The sequence below is a fragment of the Doryrhamphus excisus genome, chromosome 9 (assembly GCF_030265055.1).
Source record: "Doryrhamphus excisus isolate RoL2022-K1 chromosome 9, RoL_Dexc_1.0, whole genome shotgun sequence".
NCBI classification, from domain to species: Eukaryota; Metazoa; Chordata; class Actinopteri; order Syngnathiformes; family Syngnathidae; genus Doryrhamphus; species Doryrhamphus excisus.
This window is the reverse complement of record NC_080474.1, coordinates 17,243,644-17,261,908: the sequence shown is the minus strand read 5'-3', so window position 1 is coordinate 17,261,908 and position 18,265 is coordinate 17,243,644. Positions and strand designations below refer to the sequence as shown.

Sequence of the window (18,265 nt, the reverse complement as noted above, 5' to 3'; positions counted from 1 at the left end):
GTATACAAAATTATAAATATTCTTATATATTTAAATGTATTAGAGAAATAACCACAAGTAACAAATCATTTCATTTAATATTTATGTATTTAGTTAATAAAATGAAATGTATATACTGTATATTATGTGATTAGCATATTATATGTCCACTCAATGACAACCTGCAGATTTGTTTTTCATCTCAAACTGGTGAAATATTATATTATATTATATTTAAAAGGGAACTGTTTGCAACACAACATAAGCTGTAAGGGTGAGACATTGTTGCGCTGTCATTGTCACTCGAGCGTCTCCAGCAGATATCTGCAGCTGTGTGTCAGGGACCCAAAAACATTGCACAATGCAGCAAGTCAATAGCACAAGGTGCATCAGGTTATTCCATTGTTTTGTTTTTTCCCCCAGACACTGACCCACCAGATGAAAACCACTGCTGTAGATGGTAAGTTTTTATGGTGGTAGTTTTGTCATTTAGGATAAATAATTAAAATAAGTGTTTTTTTTTATGTGTTGTTCTGTTGAAAATGTGCAAAACTGTTATTTCCATGGCATCAATGTTGTCTCTGTTTCATTAAACTGTGATTCTTCTTTAGCTTTCACCCATAAATACAACACCTGTATGCAAACATGAACATACAGGGTGTCCTTAATATCCGGACACACAGGAAAAATGCATATACAGTATTGTACAATTATTTGTATGTGTATATTACTTAGTATATAATACAGTATGTTCAAACAGACTGAAAATTTGAGTTGCACATAGAAGTAACAAGTCCACGTGCCGTTGCTTGGTTATGTTTGCTAATGGACAACACTCCCATCTAGTGGTCGTAAACAGTCATTACAAATTACACCAAAGAAAGCTATTTCTTGGTGGGAGTGCAAAACACTCGCTGTAATAAAGAGTACATTGAAATGAAATTGAATGCGTTCAACTTCCATTGAAGCCCCGTAAAATTGTGTCAATGAAGTCCTTGGTATGATGTTTTATGTACACAATGTGTAAAACTCGGCACAAAGGCTGTCCATCTTGGTTTTTGAAGCGTAGGTGCAGACACGGCGTTAGTAGTGACGAAAAAGCTAACAAGAAACGTACACACAATGAACCGCAAACCTGGAAACCGCAACCTTAGGTGTTCCTGGTGAGAAAGAAGCTCTTATGAATGAGGTTAATTGCCAATTATATCCACCTGCCTTTCTCCAAGGGGGTGGAGCTACACGTGGTGGGCTAGGTCGCTATTGGTCACTCTCCGGCCACGCCTCTAGACCATCTAGACCACGTGCCAATGCAGGGCGAGCCACTTTAGGTTTACTCCACAAGCAGCTTCTCTGGCAGGTGATTTTAATTGATAAATCACCTTCGCAAGGTGTTATTATTAATATCACCTGTATGTATTTATGTATTGCCTGATATTTCATAGATAGCCTTTATACATGGACATACATGGATTTTTATCGAGGAATGCCACATTGTCTATGGCAGGGTTTCTACAGGGTGTAACTGAAGGACATAAACATAGATTCAATTTAAAAAACGTGCATTTTCTGTTGTCATTGACCTGAAACCTTTAAGTGTGACTAATGCAAAACAAAAAAAAAAGACATCAAGAAGGGGCCAAACACTTTTTCATATGTCCTAATCCAGCACTGTAGTGATTGTTCTTGAGGAAGTCACACATATTTTGGAACAACAACAAACAAATATATTTCTATTTGCTGTGCACAAGCGCCGTCACTCAAGGAAAGTAAACAAAAAGTAAACAAAATGGTTCCAATAAAGGAAGATGCGCGTTTCGGCTGCCCACACCAGTCGGAATTGTGACGTGCATGGGATCTGTTAGATTTGTAATGGAACCCACCCAACGGTGCTACAAAGAGGACAAATAAGTTCCACTGAGTGGGGAGAGATAACACCAGAATCCCTGCCAATTCATATGTAGCTGGCGATGATTATGGCATGCCATCAATGTTTCCTGTAAATATTAGTCTCCCAGGAAGCAACAGGCTGCAATGAATAACTACAGGTATACTAACGCTAGACCTTTTGAAGCTGTGGTGCGTTTCAGAACTTGAAAGGATTGGGACTCATCATTTTGGGAATGAATAAAAAGCATGAAAATATGCATTAACGACCACCCTTTGGATTGACTATGGCACACGACATAACAAGATATTTATGGATTAGCACTTGAATAGCACAGAAGAGACTGGCTATTATATGAAGTCTTGCAAAAAGTGGAGGAATTGAAGGCTGTTATACTGTTTAATACTGCTTATCTTGCTTTGCTTGTTTTTTTTAGTATAACCTCACAAATGTGTCATTTACATAAAAAGTCCCTATATTAAGAGGGACGTTAGCGAGATTTACCATTTATTCACGTGCAATCTTATCATTGTCTGTGCAGTGTGATAAATAAACACAGCTAAACAAATGTAATACGGTACAAAATATGTGGTGACAATATTTTAAGCGGTAATATGACACAAATAACACTGTTTTCTTGCCCGTTCTCTCGCTCCTTTAAAATGTGCTGTCAAGTGTCAGCCAGAGTCATTTGCCACACGGAGATAGCTTTATGTCCAGCGCACGGTCTGCCCCCCAGGACCAGTAAGAGATCTGGCAAATGTTGTGATATGTCTTCATCATCGAATTCCAGCAGGTCCTCCTCCGTGCTGCTCCAGTGTTTGCTGAATGCTTTGTTTTCATACGTTAGACAGCTTCCCAACTGATGCTCATTTTTGACCAGTAAGACACTCTTGTCCGCTTCCGTGGCATTACTGCCAACTTTGCCCTTCTGACTTTTGTCCAAGTTGAACGTCTGAAGCTCTATCGCGCTCTCTGAGCCCAGAAAAGTGAGCGGAGCGGGAAAACATTTGTTTTTGAATGGCCTTAACTTCTCATGCTGACGGCCTGTGTAGGTTTCTGAGCAGATGCTGGTGGTGTTGGTTGTGTAACTGGTACCTAAACCAGCACAACAGTGGTGCATCTTGTCTGGAGCGCTTGATCCCAGCAGTGTGTTCACCTGTCCCCACGTATGCGTGGAAAAACTGTATCTCCACAAACAGTTCTTTGGATAGTTCTGGCTCTCTCCTCCCCCGAAAAGAAGCATGCTGTCCTTGTAGGCTACAGTTGAGTGGCCAATGAGTTTAGAGGGTCCCAATCTGGAGGAAATGTCCACAGGCACTGTGTTAGAGGGGCTTTGGAATTCTGTAATGCAGTTCATGACATGAATTCATGATGAGATGAGTAGATTAGATCAGGCATGGTCAAACCTTTAGGCTTTTTAATCCGGACCAATCAAACTCTTACATACTATTTCATTAAAACACAAGCTGTCATCAGTGACAGGATTTGCAATGCTATTTTTAAAGTACAGTCGTCCCTCACCACACTGCAGTTCAGTTTTTCAAAAACATATGAACAAATCATTCTATTTTGTGCTTGAATACAGTCTTTTATTAAACAATATGCCCATTTCTGCAAATTTCATCTATGTTTGGCCCAAATATATACACATATATGTTGCATATTAAGGAAGCTCCAATCAGGTCTTTCTGCTGCCGATACCAATCATCCATGAGTGAAATCTGCCGATAAAGTGTGGATGTTTAACTGTACTACTGGCTGTATCAAGGGTCATCTTTTGAGAGCTAATTTTACAATATGAAAAAAATTGTTAGGTATTTTAAAAGCTTGTTTTGAGCCAAACAATGTGAAAATGTTTGTTTTACCAGAACATTAATAAAACATTAATAAAATATTTATTTTGTATTTCAGAATGCATTTCATTCTAGTGTCCTCACGTTATTAACTGAAAACCTGAATGAAAAGCAGGGCCTAAATGTGGTCGTGGGGCTCCCTGGTGCCCGTCAGCACCATGTTGGTGACTCCTGGGCTATACCATATGGAAGGGGGAATCACAAAATTTAGACACAAACATATTTGACTTACTTTTTCAAAATTGATAGTGAAACTTAGAGGATCAGGCACCTTCTTTAAGGAAAATTTATAGGAAAAGCCTATATGTGACTATAGCTGGGTTATTTCATGTCTAACTGTACTTTGAGGATATCCTACTTATTCACATATCACGGTCCAGTCATATTGAACCATTTGCAAAATAATTAGAACACTGAGATGCTGAGTGCTTCTCCATCCCTCTTTCCTACATAGACTTAGGCTCACGCTCCTTTGTAAACAAACCCCCACTCTGCTTTATATCAAACCCTCTTCTTGTTAGAGCTGTAATATTTATTTTTAATTCAACGAGAAAGTGATGGAATTATTCCAATTGAGCAAATGGTAGTTGGTATGGTTGCCGATATCAGCTTTGGTCTTGAAAGAGTTTTAATAAAGTAATTTGGAAACGTTGGGTGGGCCAGATTAAAACGCTTAATGGGCCGTAATTTGCCCATGTCTATCATACACCATGAGGAATAATTGCCTTTTTATATGTTGGGAGATGTCAATGTGAGAGGGCTGCACAAACGTGTTGCATACCAAAGGAGTTTGAGTTCCTAAAGGCCGCACTTGAGGTGTTTGTAAAGCAAATAGACATTCTTCCCCACAACCAGCCAAACGTGTGTACTTAAGTCCGTAACAGGTCTTCGATTTTAGTGTCATTTTGCTGTTTTAATACCTCATGTAAATGACATAGAAAGATGAAATTTGACTTACTTTGTTTTGAGTGAAGTCCATGTATTGCTGATAGAATTCCACTTCCAGAAGTCTCTCTGCTCTCGCAGGCCTTTCAAGCCACCAAACAAGTACATGCAACTCTGGTAGACCATTGCAGAGTGACTGTGTCTTGGGCCTGGGTTCAGGGATCCCTGCTGACAACCATTGAGCAGCGACCAAACCATGGTGTCTGTCAAGCATACACACATATACTAGTATAATATACTTAAAACATGCCTACTCCTGTATATTTGTTTTTTTTTTTACCAAATAAAGCAGATACAGTAAATATAACTATTTCATATTCACTTACCAAAATCCAAACTCCAGAACTCCTGAGATGATCCTTTAATGTCTATGAAGCCGCCGTACAGAAGCATGGATGAGCCAACCACCACCGCACTGTGGCCTTTTCTGTTGGTCGGCATTTGGGTCTGTTTCCATGGAAAAAAACACATCCACAGTGTCAACTGTCAACTTACTTTCAAATCATATATATTCATCATTCATCATTCATCCCCTCGTTTATCACAGTTAATCGGTTCCACACCTGACTGTGATTGTGGTGAATTTCCACAAAGTAGAAGTCCTTCTTTAGAAATTGAATATTTGGAGCATTAAAAACCTGTTTACAACCTTCTCAATATGATTTTTAACATTATTAGAGCCCTTTAGATATACAAATATTGTCTTATTTTACAATAAGGTACACACAAAATACAGTAGTTACTGAGGGACTAATGAAGAACTCATTACTAAAGGGATACTTCGGATTTTTTGACATTAAGTTGTATGACATGGTCGGATTTCGGTGCTGAGGAAAGTAGCATAATACATTTGCATCACAAAAATGCCTAGTCGAAACAATCAGACCTCACAAATCGCTCTGTGTTATTTTCTCTGCCGTCGTATCACTTCTTGCTCCTACGACGAAGGTTGTGATTTATAAAAATAACCTTTGCGTGAGAATGAGCACACCAGTAATTTCTATATGGTTGGCTTTTCTTTTGTTGTGCTATGAAATCACATACATTAGATAAACTGATTTTGCTGAGCTTATATTCATCTATATGCTATCGATTGGGAAAAATGGGAAAAATGTAAAAACAAAAAATTGAAATGTGTGCCTTTTTAGTCTTTGGCTTCTGAGCATCCATGACTCAGAAGAACCCAGTGAAATGCAACAAAGGCTCATTAAATACGGCCACAGCATTTATGAGGTACTTTGCATTGACCATTTATGGTAAAATGTGGGTGTGTCGAGGGCAGGATGACAGTATTCAGGGAAAATTGCATGCATGTGTGCTTTATAAATCTGAATATTTTTAGGCGTACAGCATTATCAGCTTTTGGGCTACGCACACTTTTAATATGATTTCTATGCAATGTTTTATAAATGAGGCACCTTGTCCTTAGAGATTTAATTTTACACACTGGCAAATATAACTTCGGTAAATAAAATATTTGTGTGAGTGTGTCACAGTACCAGTTTTAAAAATGCCATTTAAAAAAAATGATGTACCTGAGGAGAGCTTGTCTTTCTCTGACAGGGCACCCATTTCTGCTTTGCTGAAACACACGGAAGAAAAACATAGGATAGCGTGACTCCAGGGGAAAACATGAACCGACAAGTTGTGGAATCTATCAAACAGTAAACGTTTTGGCACCGGTTTGGAAAAGTACTTAATAGATACTAGTAGAAACCTGAGATGTGTGAAAGGCTGCACCATGTATCAGCACAGCACCATGTCTAAATGGTACTGACAATGACGAGTAACACTTTTAATACACTTAAAAATTACTTTTTTAGGTTGACCTGTATTTTTTTTTACATTTATATTTTTAATATTTATTTTCTACAGCCTGTGTAATATCTTTAATAAGACAGTTCACTTGGCATCCACGTCTATAGTACACCCAGTGTGTATGTGTGCTGTACATACTATATTATGTACTATAATATGTGTGTAATTTTTACAAGAATGCTAAAATCAAGTATGCTGTCTTAAATAAAACAACCAAGACCTCTGCCAGTGCAAATGTGTGAGTCTATGTTATGTCTTATTGATGTCTAATATGTGTTAACCATCAATAAGACTATATTGGGTAAAACGGGTGTAAACATGACTATAGGGGTGTTATTTCATGACCACAGCGCTCTAATAATGTTAAAACCTGTATTTAGAATGCCATCATGTTTTGTCTCAGTGCAATAGTGCAAATAGCATCTGCTGCTAATATTCCAACATGACTATAGGGGTGTTATTTCACGGCCACAGCGCTCTAATAATGTTAAAACCTGTATTTAGAATGCCATCATGTTTTGTCTCAGTGCAATAGTGCAAATAGCATCTGCTGCTAATATTCCAATCATCATGTCCTCACCTTACTGAGAAACTCACCAATATCAAACACCCAGAGAGGACATCTCAGCACGGTATATGCCGAATCCAGTGTGCCTCCAAACACGTATATAAAGCCCTTCAAAAAGTACACATCATTTGAACAATGAGCAGTAAAACATTTGTGTTTATGTGTATATACATATGAATAAATAGATCACATTTTCATGTAAACATGAAAATAAAATGTACACCTTATAAACGACCATCGAATGTTCCTCCACTTCTTCTGGTGCCGTCTCGCCTGTGCAGCTCAACTCTGTCCATTCGTTACGCACTACAAAATTGGAAATTAAAAAACAAACACACGAGCGATAAACGTATTTTTCTCAAAATTGTTTGAAAATATTTCTCATCAATTTTTTCCACAAGAAATAATGCAGATCCAATTAATCCTGTTCCAGAAAGCCAAAAATGTTACCACGAACATGTTTCATAATTTTGCGATTATAACTTTACATGCAGAAAACAAATTGGAATGCATATAAATGATGAATGAAAAGGATTCATTCATTTTCTACCGCTTATCCTCACAAGGGTCACGGTGGTGCTGGAGCCTATCCCAGCTTTCTTTGGGCGAGAGGCGGGGTAGACTCTGGACTGGTGGCCAGCCAATCACAGGGCACATATAGACAAACAACCATTCACACTCACATTCATACCTATGGACAATTTGGAGTCGCCTGGAGTCTAAAAGTCACAATGTGGCAGCGAGAATAACACCTTCCTGTTTTGCCATGAGTTATTTACTTAATTCACGTAAAGGTAAAGGTAACCTTAAAAGTTGATTTATGCCTTTCATTCATCATTTATATGCATTTGGAATTTTTTTATGCATGTAAAACTATAAAAACGTACTCTGTTAACATTTTTGACAGTCAACCCCTGGTGACATGATAGCTGATTCCCGGTTCCACTTCCCATGCAGTGGAAAGCTAATGAGTACTTTTGTTTGGATAGATATAATGATAAAAATAGCTCATAAAAGGTTAATTTAAGAGCTGATATCGAGCAACTTCCAAGGTTTTCTTGATAATTGTTACACCAATAGCTATGGCATTGTACCGCCAAAAATTTAACTCCTATGAGCTGTTTTTTGTTGTCATCATTATATTTGTCCAAATAAAATCACCTTAAGTTGTGCCAGGCATTAAAATGAATAAGAAACTGATGAAACCAAGGTGGCAACTTCAATCAACTACTAAAGAGTTAGGAGCTACTATGTCTTACCTACACTATACCTCCAGAAGTCCCTCAGGGTCCTGTTGTCTCGTCCTCCCAGGACGTAGATGTTTCCATCGTAGCTGCAGCATGCATGCTTGCAGCGGTCACATGGGGAAGTGCTACTCTGGGGAACCTCGGTCCACAGGCAGGAACTATTTTGACTCATTGCTGATGTACACCAACCTCACTGGAACATTTTCTAAAAGAGACAAATCAAGCCAAATCATACACACACATTATATACATATACATAAATAAAAAAGGCAAATCTGACCAAAAAGAAGTAAATGGCCGTATTAAGTTTGGTGAGGATTTGTGACTGGAGTTGGCAAGCAACTTGTTGGATTGCCAGTGTCCTCTGAGGTGAAATCGGCATTACGAGATGCGGGTCAGAAGCAAAGACTAGCGGGAAAAAGTTGTTTTAAAGGGATTTTCTGATGCAAAATGGAGAAAGGTGATGTTAATAAAAAGTATCTAAAATGACCAAACTCCATACAATTATAAAAAGCATGGGCTATTACAATATTTATTAAGTTTGGTGTGTGATTCCTCTTTAGCGTGCCAATTTTCCACAATGCATTATGTATGACCACAACTGTTTCCTGGGGTTTCTGCACAGTGACACCCATCGATAGTGTGTCAACATGATGTTTTTCCTACTACTTATCAGTGTCACATGAGCAAACAGCACTCAGGACACCACCATGGCATACCACAATGCAGCTGATAGTTAATAACTGACCATTTAGATGTAAATACAAAAGAGTTAAATATTGTTTGAAAGCTACATGAGGGCAGAGGTGTGCAAACTTTTTCCACCATTCATTCATTTTCTATACCGCTTATCCTCATTAGGGTCACGGGTATGCTGGAGCCTATCCCAGCTGTCTTCAAGCGAGAGGAAGGATACACCCTGGACTGGTCGCCAGCCAATCACAGGGCACATATAGACAAACAACCATTCACACTCACATTCATAACTATGGACAATTTGGAGTCGCCAATTAACCTAGCATGTTTTTGGAATGTGGGAAGAAACCGGAGTACCTGGAGAAAACCAACACACGCATTGGGAAACACGAGATGCCCGAACAGAGAATTGAACCCAGGTCTCCAAGCTGTGTGCCACCCCTTTTTCCCACCTAGCAAAATCAATTCAATGTAGGTCAATATATAATAAACTAGCTGAACAAAATATCTTAGTTTTGAGTTATTTTTGGTAGAATATGCCAAGGGCCAAGAAAAAAAATTCTGTACCTTAAATAGTCCCCCTGGGTCCCAAAATGGACACCCCTGCTGTTAGGGGGTTACAATACACAACAGCAAAGGGACCGTTTCCTGACGGTAGTAAATGTTACATTCGGGGAAACCAATTTCAATTGCGTAATCAATCGACGTATTCATTATTTGTTTGGGTTTTTAACCGTTTTAGCAGACGGTTGATGCATCAAAGTCATGTGTGAACGGCGAACCGGTGACAATACACGCTATTAATTTCACATGAATTCCACAACGGGTACACAATTTGCTTTTAACTGAGAAGTAACCAAGTTTGACCATAATATAATAATAACGGTAGGTTGAAGAAAGTGACGTGTAGGCTTCCTTGTATCCTTTTAACGATGACAAAAAGAGTTAGGCTCCAGTCCAAATACTAAAATAGTTGTTATGGCAATAGCAGTAAAAAACGTTTTTGATTGTGAGAAACTCACCAAATGATCGCTGCTCTTCCGTCGATTGTTGCCTTCTGTAAAACGGTACAGCGATGCATTCATGTCCCCTCGTAAACATACCCTACCACAATCATTTCATTTAGATAAGTTTTAGCCAGCATACAGTCTGGTCACCGTTTGGACATTTTTTTAAGTATTCGCGTGAACATAGTAATTAATTTTCATTACGTAAACATTACTTGCACTTGGTTCAATTGAAGTTTATGGAATTTTCCGAAGACGGTGAAGGCATCTGTACTCATGGAGGCGGGGCGAGTGGCAGGACGGAAGGGTGTTGTTTGAAATGTTCAGAAGTTGACACTTTAGGACGTGTGACACAAAAGTACACTTTGAATTGACAGTTAAACGTGACTCATACATGACTTCCCGTTAGTGTTGGACTTAAATTTAAGTGGCACAGTGACAGTAATTAAAAAAAAAGTGTGGTAGTAGATTATCACACGTACATGAATTTGACTATACTGTTTGGAAAAGTACCATCATGGATGTTCGACCAAACTTTACTAGCTTACTTTACACCTTTATTTAAAAATGCTTAAACTACGCGTATTATTGCAATTGTAGTTTTCAGTGTTGTACAACTGTACATCATTTTGTCCAACCAAAACGAGGATACAAAACAGCCCATAATAACACACGCACAACATGACGGGTGAGCTGTCCAAGTGTTTGTTGTAATGCTAAGTGTTACCTGTAGGTGGTAGTCAAGTATCAACTCAACAAGGGGTGCTCACACTTTATGCCTGCGAGCTTCTTTCAAAATAACCAAGTCCCAAAGATCTACCATTTACTTTAACTATAGAAAATATATATTTACTATATTATGTATGTACTATATTTCTAGACACTTTTTCAAAGTCAAATTGATCTATCTCTTAACATGCTGTACAACATACTGGAGATAAAATATAACCAGTACACTTCAGAACTACTATACTAAATAATAATGCTTACAGGTAATCAAAGTAGATATGATTAAATAATTCACATATCAATTCAATATGCCAATACATATGGCATCCATTTCTATGCCGCTTATCCTGATAGTAGGGGTATGCTGGAACCTATCCCAGCTGACTACAGGCGAGAGCATGTAGAACATGTATGTACATAGAGACAGCTCATTACAACCGACATATGTATGTATGTATGTTTACGTCTCACATATGGATTGTGGGTGATGGACAAAATTCCAAAACCAAGTGCAGTTTACTTTTTAAGTCAGCTGACTGATGTCATATGACATCTACAAAGTGACGTTTATGGAATGGACCCATACTATGTTCAACTGGTAGCTGGTGTTCAAATATGCATTTTTCCAGATATTCCAGAGTTGATGTCAGGTGAGGTATATCATTTTTACACAAAAAGTAATAGCATGACATTTCCACTCAAGTCTAAACATTGTTTGTTGCTTAGTAACTAACAATATTTATATCTAACTGTATCTTAACAAGCGACAATACTTTTGCATACCAGTGGTCTCTGCCGTCTTCTTTAATTACCATCAGTGCACGTTTTCCATTAAGTGTACAATTAGTCTCTGCATAACTACCTTGTTCATATCATCAGGTATAAACATGTCATAGTAGTAGCAGGGTTATGAAATGATCATCATAATCATCATAATAGTATCAAAGTTTTGAAATACATGCATCAGTGTTTTAAGCTTTGGTGTCTTTTATTCTATAGAGTCCATCTAAAACCAAATCATACGACCCGTTGGGATATCTTGATTGTGAACCACTCTTTTAATCTGAAGATACAAGTAACTTGGACGAAACTCATGATAAAAAATAACATTGCAAAATAAAGTAACGACATAACAACTGGAATGAGACCTGAGAGTGAAAACAAAATACTTGAAACTTCTTTTATTTATTGGGCAAGAGATGGATGCTGTAAGGATTGAAGGTTCCCGACGACTATGCCAAGAAAGTAACAATCCTGAGTGACGGAGGACCAAGGTCATTTATTGTTAAGACAAGAGGAGCATAATGGAGAAACAGGAGAGGCCTGTTGACAACACAGGACACAGGGAATCAATCAACCCAAGTAGTTTGGAACAGAACAGCAAAAGGCAGGGGTACCGCTTGCCATCAGGAAGGAAGGCAACTGCTTGAGGTCACAGCCTTATAGTTGGGGGCCACCATGGGCACCTCGTTTGTGGTAACAGCTGGGATTTTCAACAGGACAACACTGCAGGACTTCTTCAGGGAGAATAATATCACTCTATGTCACTGTAGCTCTACTTAAATCCTCTTTAAGATCCAAATGTGCAAAAGGTAATCTTAAGATTTTGATATATGGTCTCTATTAATGTCTTTCTTTGTTGCTCTGGCCGTATGTTTCACTTGACATGATGGAAGACCCACCATGACCCGCTAAAGCCAGGAGGTTCTCATCCAAGATTCTGTTATACATGGCACCGTTCAAAAGGCAGTGAATAGTATTATCTGTAGTATTTTAAATACACCTTCAATTATCAGCAATATAAAGTTTATACATTGGACTGCTGGTAGCATTATGTGCAAAGTACAATGAATTAATAAATTAGTAAAGTTGTGTTTAAAGGTCATAAATACAGTGGCGTATACAGGTATATATATTAAATTTGTCACAATAAAAATCACCATTGCTTGGAATAATTGTGTCTAAAAATGTAAGGAATCGTGAGGTAAGCTCACAACATATTATCTTAACGTATGAGGTATAAAATGTGGCAAGTCAGTGAAAAAGCAGATAATAGTTTTAATTGGCATTGATAACTTGCTGCATGTAGAACATTATTTGTAACTAGAGAAGGCAATTTGTGGAGAGTTGCCTTGAGATGTGATTCACCTTTGCATGTTCTGAAGGTTTGAAATTGAACTAAAATGCTGAAATGAGGAATTACTGTAGAGGTGGGATTTTTTTTGGGATGTGGAAAATCCATCCATCCGTTTTCTATGCCGATTATCCTCACGAGGGTCGCAGGGGTATGCTAGAGCCTATCCAAGCTGACTTTGGGCGAGAGGTGGGGTACACCCTGGACTGGTCGCCAGCCAATCACAGGTCACATATAAACAAACAACCATTCACACTCACATTCATACCTATGGACAATTTGGAGTTGGCAATTAACCTAGCATTTTTTTTGGAATGTGGGAGGAAACTACACTCACGCACTCATGGGAAGAATATAAACTCCACACAGAGATGCCCAAGCGGAGAATCGAATCAAGGTCTTCCCGATCACACCTGACTGTGTGACCTCCATGCTAACCACTTTGAGAAATGTGAGAAATTTATATTTATTTTGATACAAATTTTTGGTCCGGAAAATGTAGAATTCTGGGAAAAATGATAAGTTTTGGAATGTGGAAAATAAACTTTTGAATGAGCCTGAATGAATTGATGTTGGAATCAGTTGAGAAAAATGAGAAGTGTCACAGAAACTGTGGAATTACATAAAATGGGGGATATTTCTAGCTGGCCATCGTGTTCCGAATGGGCTGAACATTTTGATGTTGGACAAGGTTGGTGCAGCTCTACATGTGTGAATTCTCTTAAATTCTCTGTGCATGTGCATTTTCACTGCTGAGATAAATCGAACAACTACACCACTTCCACACTTCATGCGAGCATATAAGAATACAGTTGAAACCAGAGGTTTACTGAGCGGTAGGAGGGCTGGAATTCAAATGTTGTCATTTGTCATTTAACATTAGAAACTTCCAAAGCCATGTCATCATGTGGAATTTCCCAATTGCTTAAAGACATTGTAATCTCGTGGACCCCGTAAAACGGGGTTATAAGGGACAATTTTCGGGAAAATGTTTTTTGAACGATTTGTTCAAGAATATATGCTACTTTGAAAAAAACAACACAAAGCAGCTTCCTGTTTCAACATAAAAAGGCACAATTATATTTAAAACATATTCCCGAAAATTGTCCCATATTGTCCCTTATAACCCCGTTTTACGGTACATAAACTTTAGACTAATGAAAAAAATCTCTAAATATTCTTAAGTAATTGCAGCATTTAACACATAGAAATAATTTAGGTAATTCTAACTGACCTAAAACAGAAAAAAGTTTAGTCTGATTTAATTTCAGATAGCGAGTGAAACAAAGATTGTGTGTTTTTACACAGTGTATGTAAACTGTCTGGTTTCAACTATATATATATAGCTACGAAAACAGAATATTTAACAGTTGCAAGATCACACAACTTGCAAATATAGTAAAACTGTAGTGCACATCACCAGCCTGCAGAGCGTCTTCACAGCTGGTAGCTTGTCAGCAGCATTGCCGTGCTTGTGTGCAGGTCACGCTGGTTGTCAGTCATCTCACAGTTGGGTGTTCTTGTCCAAGTGCTCAGCCTTGCCTTTACTGACATTGTTTTCATTAAATTCAAATGCTCTGTTTTCCACATAAGCGTGCTTCCCTTTTGCTTCTTCGGTGCGGCCTTCTTCCAACGATGGCGAGTCACTGTCTGTGTCAGCTGTTCCCCGACCACGTGACTTTTTATAGGCTTGGTAACCTGCGGAGTGAAAAGCAAGAAAACTCAATGACTGATCTGAATGAGTGATCAACATCTCAGCATCTTCATCAAATGAAATTCATTGAATGATGGAGCTGATGGAATTCCCATCAGGCCAATTTGAACTTGAATAACTGTGCATTTTAAAAGGTATAATGAATAAGGAAATAATTCTACTGCAGTGACCACAGCAGGGGAATTAGCTTTCCACCCTGTTATTAAATACAAATATTTTCATCTCCATGTTTGACAGTGGGGATGCATTCAGCATTGCTCTGCTTCCAAACACATTGAGTCCACTTCTGAAGAGCAAAATTTTGGTCTCACCTGACCGCATTACATTTGCCCAAGCCATGTCTGTTATTGAACTAAATTTGCCTTGGCAGAGTTGCATGTGTAAACCATCTTGGCGTAGACGACAACCTTCCCAAAGGTATGTTTTATAATGCTTGTGATTACACATTTTATTGCCATGAACTTTGATCAATGTCCGTGAACTTACAGCAACTAAGCCGCCTTGCCATATTCTCTGCAGGTTTTTATCATTTTATAATGCAGTTATACATCTACACCTTCAGTGCCAACTCTGCATTCGAGGCGCATTTCCACTCCAGGTGGTACTTTTCTTACAGAGCAGGTATTCAATTGTGAAATTATGCATGTGCATAAATAAATGTTTACATCCCGATGGGATTGTTTCAGAGTAACTTCATTAGTCCGTGTCTGTTTTATTGACTAAGACAGTAGGAGAGACTAATGAGCTCTCTTGGCATGTAGCCAACTTTGGTTGGTTCTAGCCCACATGTAAAACCACTTTTGTGACCCCAAAATCAAAATTATCATGAGAGGGAAAACCGGGTTTCCCTGCTTAGGGCGTGGACCCCAGATAATGAATGGACGGATCTAATATAATTAACCTATCCTAACCTAACCTATATCTGGACTGTTCATAACTTTGTAAGTTAAGGTTCAAATACTTATTTTCCCCACTGCATGGCCTACAATAGAATGGTAAAAATGGCACCAATTAACTCCCAGATTCAATTTACAGTGACCCCCCCTGAGTATAGGTTGCCAAACACATTTGAATGTAGAGCTTGCACACACTGCATCTCATTTATATAATTATCAAAGGCTGCTATCCCCCACCTTTTGGTTATTAATGATTTACTAACATCACCGATTTATTGAGAAAAGAACATTAAAAAGCTTTAAGATGAAAGCTCACCTCCCACAAACAGGACGGCCACTACCAGCTGAAAGATGCTGTAGATCAGCGGGAATGCAAACATCACCTCCAACTCAGCCGGGCTAAAGGACAGCTGGACAATGGTGCTGCACAACTGGGAGTTCTGAAAACCAGTCTCCAGTGCAATTGTACGACACCTGAAAAACACATCAGGATAATAAGTAGTGTTAACATGTTGCGGAAATTAAAGTAAAACTGGAGAAAGCCATGTCTGTAGAAATTGTGTGTGAATGCTGAGTTTAAATGCTGTAAGGAAAATGAGGAATTATGATAAAATTGGGAATTTTTGAATGTGGAAAAATGTTAACCCGAATGCTTTAATGCTGACATGGTTTGGTTTGGTAATATGGATGAACAGCTACGATAAGTGTCAATAACTTTGCAAAACAATCTAAAAATCTGTTTAAAAAATTCTTTTTTCATTGCGAATCCATCAACTTACCTGTACCATGGTTGACCGACAAACCGGGCTAGAAGGAAACCCAGCCCAAAACCAATGAATGGGTACACTGTTCCAATTATCCATAGGGAAGGGGCAATAGTCCAGGAAGACTGGTAAAGAATTCCTCCAACCACCGCAATGATGATAATGAGTACAAACCCTGTAATGGACCCAACCTTCACACAACATTAAGTGTCACTTTTTATGACGGAAAGAAGTAATTCCCTTGATGTGTACACATACCTTGAGGATCTTTTTAGCCAAGTGGGGCCATCTACGTTTAACATATATTCCTGCTGCGATTGGGACAAGGAGGGCCACTAAAGTGATACCTGAGGAATAAACAGATTTCATGTCAATTTTGTCCATTTTGTTCTGAATGTACCTTGAGTTGTCTACTTACCAATGCTATCATATGGGATTTGGATGGTGTCTGAAGATGTCCAGATGGAGGTGTAAATAAGCAGACAGAGTGGCATCATTCCCAAGGCAAGGATGGACGAACAGGCTGTCATACTGATACTGTGCGAAAGAAATTAATACTGTTCTGTTAATCCTACAACCCTTTATAATGATAACATGTTTTTTTTAAGCATAATAAGAAACAGTTATCAGTTTTTTGCACAATGACAAATGCAGTGCAGTTATGCAGACTCAAATATTAATCCACAAAGGTTGGTTCATCAGGAGCAACATGACAACTTGGACATGGTCATGGGGGAACTGGGAATCAAACCCAAAACCATCAGGTTGGGAGACAACTCACACGCTCTTCACATAGCCCAGACAGTTGCTTACCTTAAGTCCATATCTCCGTCTAGCCAGTAGCAGATGATATTGGAACCGGAGCCTCCTGGACAGCAACCCATGATAACGATGACAACGGCCTGAACAGGCAGCACACCAAATGCAATCGATAAGGCAAAGGCCGTGAAAGGCATGATGCCAAACTGGCAAAGGAAGCCAATAATGATGCCCCATGGTCTCTTGATGTGCCCCCAAAGTTTTTTGGCATCGACGGTGCAGCCCATTGAAAACATGACCATAGCCAGCATGATGGTAAGCACAGTACTCAACACGAGACTCAGTGTTGCATTGAAGTCACTGGTTGGAACCAGGCAATTAGTGCCGGAGCAGATCGTGGCCTCAGCGACGCAGGCGCCATGTCTTACAGTTGTTTTCCCGAATAAAGACATGTTGGAAATGTGACAGCCGAGGAGAATTATCCGTTGCAGTTACCGTTGAGAGACAAATGGAAGTGTGCCTTCAGGAGCTTGTAATTTGTAGATTTTAGTGTACTGACTCATTTCCCGTTCTTTTGGTTATTCAATAACACGATGACCTAACAGACCAGGCCCACTGCTTCAAATACAGGGGGAAGGAAATTTGTGAGAAAAAGAAATTAACCACTGTCGTTTTTATAGGGTCAGTGTTCAAAAGCACATGCATATAAAAGAATCGTTTTGAAGTGTGATTGTGCCATCATTCATTGAAAGGCCCTTTGGACTCTTAAACTTTATTACACAGTTAAACTTAAGCTTACTTGTAGCATCATGCCCTGTGAATTTAACTCATAAGAAAGTCATCTTGACACCAACACTTTATATGTGCCAACATGTGTCCCATATAGCTTGGAATCGACATGAACTCGTTGACTCCCCAAATGACTTATAGGAAACATTTGAGTGGTTGTCATGTGACAATCCCAGGATATGGTTTTCCAAAAATGGCAAACACAACTTGAAAAATACCACGATCAGGCTTTTAGACTTAAAAGTGACATGACCTCCATCTTCTACCACTTAGTTGGTCTTCCTTGATGCCTCCTACCAGTCAGACATGCCCTTAACACATCCCCAGGGAGGCGTCCGGGAGGCATCCTGACCAGATGCCCAAGCTACCTCATCGGGCATGTTTTCGGGCATGTTTAGGCCCTCAAAAAGGCAATCATTTTGTCGGAAGAATAATAATAATAAGAAGAAACATTACGATTACAATAGGGCTTTCATACT

General features: G+C 38.9%; 2 protein-coding genes across 4 annotated transcripts; both read right to left on the bottom strand.

Moving 5' to 3' along the window:
• Positions 1-120: 120 nt before the first annotated feature.
• Positions 121-10,311, bottom strand: si:dkey-3d4.3 (actin-fragmin kinase). Of its 3 annotated transcripts, none has more exons than XM_058082948.1 (8): positions 9,562-10,007; positions 8,311-8,503; positions 7,275-7,357; positions 7,081-7,159; positions 6,201-6,247; positions 4,992-5,112; positions 4,679-4,868; positions 123-3,162 (listed from the first exon to the last, which is right to left on the bottom strand). In XM_058082948.1, the coding sequence occupies exons 2-8, from the start codon at positions 8,468-8,470 to the stop codon at positions 2,535-2,537; spliced, it is 1,308 nt and encodes a 435-aa protein (XP_057938931.1). In that variant the 5' UTR covers positions 8,471-8,503; positions 9,562-10,007; the 3' UTR covers positions 123-2,534. The 3 variants fall into 3 exon arrangements, with proteins under 3 accessions (XP_057938932.1, XP_057938931.1, XP_057938930.1); XM_058082947.1 differs by lacking the exon at positions 9,562-10,007 and adding an exon at positions 10,017-10,311 and having other exon boundaries at positions 124-3,162; XM_058082949.1 differs by lacking the exon at positions 9,562-10,007 and having other exon boundaries at positions 121-3,162; positions 8,315-8,464.
• Positions 10,312-14,046: 3,735 nt separating this feature from the next.
• Positions 14,047-17,704, bottom strand: slc10a2 (solute carrier family 10 member 2). The gene is made up of 6 exons (XM_058082535.1): positions 17,052-17,704; positions 16,657-16,775; positions 16,497-16,585; positions 16,254-16,429; positions 15,791-15,948; positions 14,047-14,562 (listed from the first exon to the last, which is right to left on the bottom strand). The coding sequence occupies exons 1-6, from the start codon at positions 17,447-17,449 to the stop codon at positions 14,369-14,371; spliced, it is 1,134 nt and encodes a 377-aa protein (XP_057938518.1). The 5' UTR covers positions 17,450-17,704; the 3' UTR covers positions 14,047-14,368.
• Positions 17,705-18,265: the final 561 nt, after the last annotated feature.

Bases quoted from the DNA above. Each gene is read 5' to 3' on its own strand.
- si:dkey-3d4.3 (XM_058082947.1), bottom strand. From the start codon at position 8,470: ATGAGTCAAAATAGTTCCTGCCTGTGGACCGAGGTTCCCCAGAGTAGC. The intron at 7,160-7,274 runs GTGTACATTTTA...TACTTTTTGAAG, and splicing joins ATTCGATGGTCGTTTATAAG to GGCTTTATATACGTGTTTGG. The intron at 4,869-4,991 runs GTAAGTGAATAT...TATGCTTGACAG, and splicing joins GTTCTGGAGTTTGGATTTTG to ACACCATGGTTTGGTCGCTG.
- slc10a2 (XM_058082535.1), bottom strand. From the start codon at position 17,449: ATGTCTTTATTCGGGAAAACAACTGTAAGACATGGCGCCTGCGTCGCT. The intron at 16,776-17,051 runs GTAAGCAACTGT...TCTTTCGCACAG, and splicing joins GACGGAGATATGGACTTAAG to TATCAGTATGACAGCCTGTT. The intron at 16,430-16,496 runs GTATGTGTACAC...TGTTGTGTGAAG, and splicing joins TGGCTAAAAAGATCCTCAAG to GTTGGGTCCATTACAGGGTT.